The 8,344-nt window shown below is 36.0% G+C and overlaps 1 protein-coding gene across 4 annotated transcripts in view; it reads left to right on the top strand.

The window, feature by feature from the left end:
• Nucleotides 1–8,099, top strand: part of TATDN1 (TatD DNase domain containing 1) — a 31,497-nt gene extending 23,398 nt beyond the window's left edge. For 3 of the 4 annotated variants that reach the window (XM_005215355.5, XM_059893165.1, XM_015474416.3), the window contains 4 exons: nucleotides 675–751; nucleotides 4,101–4,171; nucleotides 5,435–5,561; nucleotides 7,907–8,089. In XM_005215355.5, the coding sequence (XP_005215412.1) occupies nucleotides 675–751; nucleotides 4,101–4,171; nucleotides 5,435–5,561; nucleotides 7,907–8,009 (378 nt within the window). In that variant the 3' untranslated portion in view covers nucleotides 8,010–8,089. Of the gene's footprint in view, nucleotides 1–674; nucleotides 752–4,100; nucleotides 4,172–5,434; nucleotides 5,562–7,906 lie in introns of all 4 variants that reach the window. The other variant, NM_001075402.2, reaches the window with a different exon arrangement.
• The last annotated feature ends 245 nt before the right edge of the window (nucleotides 8,100–8,344 follow it).

Here is an 8,344-nt window from a genome sequence, read left to right on the forward strand (position 1 = left end):
AAGTTTTCTTTATTTTTGAGAAACACATTATCCACAAGTGTGTTCAGACTCTAGATTCTGTATTAACATGACATCACTTGTTTAGTGTTTAAAGAAGTCATTTCACGTATTGTTTTGATTACATAAATAACAAATATATCAAAAAGTGTGAAAATTTTTGCTTTAACCTTTATCTTTGAAGGAGAAAAAGACCATCTTAATCCATTTTGCTTGAGCTGATATAGACTATGTAACAATTTACAATTTAATGATGTTCTTACAATCTCTATAGATCTTAAAGTTTGTCTCTTAATTCTCTCTTAGGGAGAAAAGTATCCTCTAACAGAAAAATGAACATCTAAAATTTTAAATAGTTGTGTACATGTCGCTTTAACTTATGCCTTGCCTAGAATGTGGCTCCCTCCTCCAGTCCCCTTCCTAGAGGTACAGAGACCTCAGCACAGCCACAGACAGAAATTCTAGGCAACCATCTCCTCCTTTCCTCATCACATTGGAGACAACAGGTTATAATTGTGCAATTTGATTTGAAAATAAAAACTGTAGTGGCCACCTTTGAAATCCCATGTTCCAAATATCCGTATTGCATTTATATTTTTATTTAGAAAGGCTTATTAAGGTTATTAAGAATTTTAAAGAAAAAGTATTATAATAAAATTGTGCCTTCATGTCCTTAGGTGCATTCATTTGATGGTACCAAGGAAGCAGCAGCTGCTTTGATGGACTTGGGTCTCTATATAGGGTTCAATGGTTGGTAGGTCCTTAAGTGCTTTTTTTTTTTAACTTTTATATTAAACAGATTCCTTAAATTGTGTTATAGTGAAATGCTGATAAAGATTTAAATTTGTTTTATTAAAATTTGTGTTGCATTGATCTTGGTCTGTGCATTTTAGTAATAAATGTAAGAAATTAAATAGTATTTACTATTCCAAATTAAAGCTCGAAAATTATAAACTGCCATCCTGTGTTCCAGTGATGGAAAACAATTTTCTGCTGAGGTCAGCAGCTAGCTTTCTCTAGCAATGCAGTTTATTTTCAGATCATTTTATCCCTTTAAAACATGTATGTGTTCCCAGCATTGCATATACATGAATGATATCCATCTGTGAGGGAAAGGTCACGCTATGACAGTCGTCTTCCGTCTCTGTAGGCCAAGAAACAGAGGCACAGAGAAGTTAGGATACAGGTGTAAAGTCACTCAGTGTGAGAACTTTATGCTCTTCCTCACTTGGTGACCTTCCTGCTTTTATACACACTTAAACTTCAGGCACCCAATGCAGTCCACTAGCATGCTGGGTCCCTGGGCTCAATTTCTTCCAAATGAGTTTTTTAATTTGGCGAGTTTTTACCAGTGTCTTTTCTCAGGATATCAGTGTAGCTCAGTAAATAAATTGCAAAATAGTAAGACTTCCTTCCCCTCTTCAGTGTTTTAGTTCATTATTTTTATTTTACTAAATTCCATTTTTGAGAATAGAAACATGAAATTATTTGCTCTAGAATTAAGACCTAAGTAAATGTCCTAGATGCTTCTTTCATATTTTAACCAGTGATTTAATTAATTTTATAGTACATTACAGGTGGCTCAGTAGTAAAGAATCCTGCTGCTAAGCAGAAGACAAGGGTTTGATCCCTGGGTCAGGAAGATGCCCTTGAGAAGGGAGTGGCAACCCACTCTAGTATTCTTGCCAGAAAAATCCCATGGACAGAAGAGCCTGGCAGGCTATAGTCCATCGTGTTGCAAAGAGTCAGACACAGCAACAGCAGCAGCAGCAGCAGCAGCAGCAGCAGCACCCTTAAATGAAATTGTGGGTCAACATACCCAGTTCTGGCCTGTCCCACAAGGAGCTTCCAGGAAGAATCTCCATTCAGAGAGCTGGCAGTAAAATAGTCCTATTTACACAAGAGCAGAGGAAACCCAACATGGGCAACCCAGGCTTCCTTAAACATAACCAGGGAACCATCAGATAAATGAGGTGAACCAGCAGAAAGAAAGAGACCTAGATAAACAGAAAAATGAACATTAGAGGAAACTAGGGAAAAGCACTTTAAAAGAGATCCTATAAAGATTTGAGATGTTGCATCCATAAAATATGAACAGAATGCTACAGGAAAAATACAGAAGATCTTCTTAAAGATTAAGAAAAACTTTAAAACATTTTTAATTTTTAAAAAAGATTAAAAATTAATGTGTTAAAAATAATAGCACCACTGGAGGAAGCTAGGGAATCAACACACTTAAAAGACTTTTTTATTTACCTCTACCACTGAGTACCTACTAGTCAGGAACTTTCGCTTTATACAGGTATTCTAGCTAATTAATGACAGGCTGATGGAATTATCGTATCATCATTTTGCCAACTCCTTATGAACTAATCAGTCTAGGCAGTGGGCATCCACATCTGACTTAAAGGACAACTAGATATTATGTGCTTCTGGAGAGAAGATCATACATATGAAAATCTTGCCAAAAAATAAAATTCAACTTGAATCCGATCAAGATTCTGGATTGCACTTTAGAGCCCCTTGAAGAAATGCAGAGGACACAGGACCCTGTTAAAAGACAATGCACAGATGAAATCAAGACGGGGAGATTATCAGGGCAAACAACTGGATTTTTTCAACATATTTTACGGGGGGAAAAAAGATGCAGAACTTAATAGGTTAAGAAATTTAGAACACTGATGACCAACTGTAATATTTGTCCCTCATGTGAACCCTAGGTCAAACAAAAGGAGTAGGTATGACAATTTGAATACTAGATATGATATAGATATGATAGAGAGTTGGATTTTTCTTAACATAATAGTATTGTTTTTAAAAAGTCCTTATGCTTAGAGATGTGTTAAAATGTTGAATCTATACTACATTTGGACTTTACTTATTGGGAGACAGTAGGGATAAGTGGATGCACAAGACTAATCAGGAGTTGATAATCGATGGGGTTAGATAATAAATACAGGCAGAGAGTTCTATATATTCTAGTTATGTATCTATTTGAAACTCCATAAATAGTTATAACAGGTCTTGAAATAAAAAGTGCAACATAAAGAAAGTATTAGTCATCATCACATTATATAGCAAACCATCCCAAAACTCATTGGCATATTACATTAAACTTTAACACATGGGTCTGAGTCAGGTGGGGTTTAATTGGTAATGTGAGCTCTCTGCCACAGGATACGTTGGGTTCAGATCTTCACCCTGTGTTTTCATTCCGGACGCCTAGGCACCCGGGTAACAGCTACTTAGTGCTTGCTTATCTCAGAAGATCCTGAGTGCCACTGTAAATCACAAAAGTGCATTCCAAGCCTCTGGCCGTATCATCCCGTTAGTCAAAGCAAGTCTTGAGGCCATGGCCAGATTCAGGTTCCTTCTTCCTACTAAGAAGTCATGGCAAAGGTGCAGATATATAATTCTGTCAAAGGAGAGAGAACTGGGACCAATAATCCAGTCTGTCTCAGAGTCAGAAAATGAAAATTAATCCCCCAGAAAAAGAGGTATGAAAGAAGCAGGGCCTAGGAGACCAATTCAGGAGTCCTAAACTTGACTAATAGAAGTCCTAGAGGGAAGAGAGAAAATGAAAGAGGAAACATCCTGTTTTTCCATGTTTTCCCTGAGTTAGGCATGGGGGGAAATCTCAATCAGAAGGTTCCAACTGCCTAAAAGGATGAAACAGTTTCATGCCCAAACACATTATCAAGTTTCAGAATGTCTAGAGCAATGGAAGATCATACAAGTTTCCAGATTTGGGAGGGTGAGGAATGAGGGGTGCAGTTCAAAATCTTTAAAAGATGAACATAGACTGTTACAGAAAGTTACTGTATGATCAACTGATAAACATAAAAAATTTCATCCCGCCCCCCCCCGCCACACACACACAATTTCATCCCCTGAAGTCAAATCTGCTTGGAACAGATCTTAATCTAGATTCTATAAGGACAGGATGTGCAAACACTTTTCTAAAGTACACTTCCATTGTAGCCAACCAAAGTCCTTCAGGATTTTGGGTTAGTTTTGTAATCTGTTTTAGACAAGTTTATAGTATGAAAAAGTTGTTATTCATTAAATACACTTTTATATATGAGTAACTTTTCTTTTTAAAGCTCACTGAAAACTGAGGCTAATTTGGAAGTTCTAAAGTCAATACCTAGTGAAAAATTAATGATTGAGACCGGTAAGTTTGCTTTTAGAACTTAATTTTCATATTAAACCATACCCCCAAGACTTAGAGAAAAGTAATAACAAATATTTTATTTTGAAAAGCATGCTCAAACCTCAACAATTGTCAGAAAGTCTTTGGGGAGTTGTAATGGAAAAATATTCATGCAAGCAATTTTTTCAATTTAGAAGCTTGACTAAGCCTAAGCATTTAAAAATGTGAGATTATGTGGTAACTAAGGAGGTATTTTATTAAATAAGAATGGGTTCAAAAACTATTCAGAATTTTTTTATACAATGGCTTAATTGTACAATACTTTTAAAGTAATGCAAACATTTAAATCAAATTGGGTTTAAGAATTTTAGAAATTTGTTGCCTCGGAATACAAAGTTCAGAGCTAAAAATTCTGTCTATAGCCTTAACTCGAGGCTCTTCTTATACACATGGAGTTTTTAAATAAGTCAAGACTGAGGCATTCTGAAGAAATCAGGTATATTTCCTTAGGGAAGTATGAAAATTATTAATGGTTGTAAAATATGTAAACTATTTTAATCCTTTATTAGAGAGTTAGGTAAGTAAATAATCCCAGTATTCAAAGCACAGTTGGGGACTTCCCTGGCAGTCCAGTGGTTAAGACTCCATGCTTCCAATGCAGGGGGCGTGGGTTTGATCCCTGGTCAGGGAACTAAGATCCTGCATGCCACACTGTGCAGCCAAAAAAAAAAAAAAAGCCACTGTTTTACATTCAGTGGAGGCAAAAGTTTTAAATGTTTTCATGTTACTACTGTATTTTGTTTTAGTTAGCTTTAGATCATTTTTTTAAAAGCATATTGTTAGTGGGGGAAGAGGAATAAAAGTTTTAAAAGAATTTGTACAGTTCAAGATTTTATCTTGTACTTTTTAAAAAATTTTATTTTATTTAACTTTACAATATTGTATTGGTTTTGCCAAATATCAAAATGAATCTGCCACAGGTATACATGTGTTCCCCATCCTGAACCCTCCTCCCTCCCCATACCATCCCTCTGGGTCATCCCAGTGCACCAAGCCCCAAGCATCCAGTATCGTGCCTCGAACCTGGACTGGTGACTCATTTCATATATGATATTATACATATTTCTTGTACTTTTCTTAAAGCTGTTTTCTCTTGCCTTTTACCATTTAAGCTGAATCATGGCTTATCTTTTTTAGAGGTTATATAATAGTTTGATAATATTCACTAAAAAAATAATTTAAAAAGGTAAATATCTTTGAGAATCTTTCTTTGCTTACCTTTAGATGCACCTTGGTGTGGAGTCAAAAATACACATGCTGGATCAAAATATATAAAAACTTCATTTCCTACCAAAAAGAAGTGGGAAAACGGGCACTGTTTGAAAGACAGAAATGAACCCTGCCACATAATGTAAGTGTCTTGTTTTCATGGCCTTCAAAATATTAAAGTCAATCACCAATACTGTTTACAAAATGAATTCAAGGGACAGAATTAAAGGTGAAATCCAAATGAAGTTATCAAAGACCATTGTAATGCAGTGATTTGGAGGAATTTGTATCAGCTCGTTTTTTTTTTTTTCATACCCTCTCAACCCAAAGTGGTTTTATTATAGCAGTAAGAACTTTTAAGTAATTCTGGTCATTTGTCATTTTGTAGGGAGGGGGAAAGCTCTTAAAGCTGTCCATAGATAGAATTACCGTACCTGGCTTAAGTTCTGTTATCTTGCAGGTTTCCTGCTGATGGTTATAAAAGCACAATCTTAGCAGGAGACCCAAATGATTTCACAGCTTGAATAAACCTAAGAAATAACACTGTTCTTTAAGCCTCTGAACAAAAGGACAAATCATAGAAAGGATTTCCTTTTTCCAACTGAAAAAAAGTGCAGAACTTTATAGAATTTTATTTCCTTGGGAAAATCAACATTTGCAAACTGAAAAATTTTAGACTACATTTCAGAAATAAACATGCCTCTGGTCTAATGCTAAATACTAATTAGCATCTATTAACAGTTTTAATTATTTGAATAGAGATTTCCCACACACACACACACACATACACACACACTTTAGATTGTAAATTCCATGAAATACATTCTGGAGCTCTTGTCAAGTATCAGAGGGGAGATACAGGTCACTGAGGCCACACGAAAGAATGAAGACCATTCCCACCCTTACCCCACCAGATAAGTAGGTACACTGTGCCGGGCACTTTGGGTAAGGCATTAAACAAGTCTGACAAAGATCCTCCTGGAGCAAACAAGCAGACAGTAAGTATAACCCAAGACAGTAGTGCTGTTATAGGGGTAGGAACATACACAGGACAGAGCAGCTGCCTGCCCTGAGGGGAAATAAGAGCGCTTAAGTCAAGTGACATTTCAACTGTTTTCTAAGCTGGACTGGGAGTTAGGCCAGACCGAGATACACACACACCTTGAGCGAAGGCAGGCTGGGGAAGAGCTGGGAACAGTGACCGCAGTGTGGCAGAAAGTAGGATGCTCAGTAAGTGATAGGGAGGATAGGCCAGAGAGTGTGTCTCGTGTGCCACCATCTGTGGTTTAGATTTTACCAGGACCCAAAGGATTTTAAGCAGGAAAGTTACTGAACTGGTATCAATCAATCCGTATGGAGAAAAGACTGGAAGGGAGACTGGTGGCAGGAATCATACTGATTTCTCAGTATTATGTGTCAATTTCCAATTCCAAGTAGTTAATAGACGAAAACTCTGTAATTTGCTAAGAAAACTGGGTCTTTAGTGTCACTTTAAATGTTAATAGATTTGCTTTTAGCATACTTTGTCAGATAAAAGTTTCAGTCACTTCATTTCGTGTGTGTTAAACAAAGCATTTGTCCCTATTATAGAACTTAAAAGTTCCAGTTAATCTCTAATCTCTGTCTCTGATTCCTCTAGGTGTTCATATTTTAAAAACCCATAAAGGGAAACAAAAAGCTTAAGACAAAGAATATTTAATGTTTAATTCGACTGAATTTTCTGATTCATGCGTAAGAAATATTCTGTCTACATTGCAATACTGCTAGAAAACACTACTGATAATTACCATCGTTCTAGGCAAAGAAAGTGAAAGATTGGCACCTTTCTGTTGCAGGGCAAAACCTACAGGAAGAGAAAGCGCTTCTCTCCCCGCCCTCCCCCCCAATAACCGTACACTTCCAAGTAACGTGTTCTTAACTTCCTCTGCTGTCACTGTGCTGGTGATGATGCAGCAGTTTCTTGCTGCCCTTTACAACTAGTTCTCTAAGCAATGGCTTTCAAACTGACTGCTATCCCCACAATACCACAGTGTGACTTGGTACATATTTGCATATATAAATATAACCTGAACAAAAATGGAACACTATTTCTCTTACTAATGCAAATGTACTTTTAATTTTTTAAAAGTTCCTTATGACCCACTAATGTGTAATGACCCCCCAGTTTAAAAGGACTCTTCATTTCCACTGGTTAGTTCCGCAATTGTGGGACACATGTGGGCTGGTTTTATAATTTACTTGAACCCGGTTCCTGGCTCTAGTGACATGCAAGATTGTCCCAGAAATCTATCTGTAATTGCTTTGTTTTAAATATCCCAGCAGTTAAACTTTTCTGTTAACACTGCTGAAAAGTTTAATACATACTGTTAGGCTTTTTATGCTAAAGATGCTAAAACAGTATCATTTCATTTATGTGGAAAAAGATAAATATCTTTAAAACAGAATATGTACTTAGAAGTTTAACTATCTGTTTTTGTTTTGTTTTAGTCAAATACTGGAGATAATGTCAGCAGTAAGAGATGAAGATCCATTGGAACTAGCCAATACACTATATAACAACACTATTAAAATATTTTTTCCTGATATGTAATTGATATGTCTCCCATTTTCCCACCATGTATATAAAATTTCATGATAAAACTTAAGTTTCAATAAAGGAATTCGCTGGAAGTTGTCTAAAGAGGTATCATATCACTGCATACCACCCATGAAGTCAGATCAGAATTTTTTAAAATCACTTAATGTTTTGGTTTAAAATAGTGAAAACCCCCCAAAGTATTTCATTTTGTAATTTCTTTAAAAGTTCAAAAGGACAATGTTATGACAATGCTGCAAACACAGAATGGCTAATAAATATACTGATTTTTACATCAAAATTAAAACCATTAGCACATCCTGGTTTATACCAAAGTTTAGTTGATATAA

This window comes from Bos taurus, chromosome 14 (genome assembly GCF_002263795.3).
Source record: "Bos taurus isolate L1 Dominette 01449 registration number 42190680 breed Hereford chromosome 14, ARS-UCD2.0, whole genome shotgun sequence".
NCBI classification, from domain to species: Eukaryota; Metazoa; Chordata; class Mammalia; order Artiodactyla; family Bovidae; genus Bos; species Bos taurus.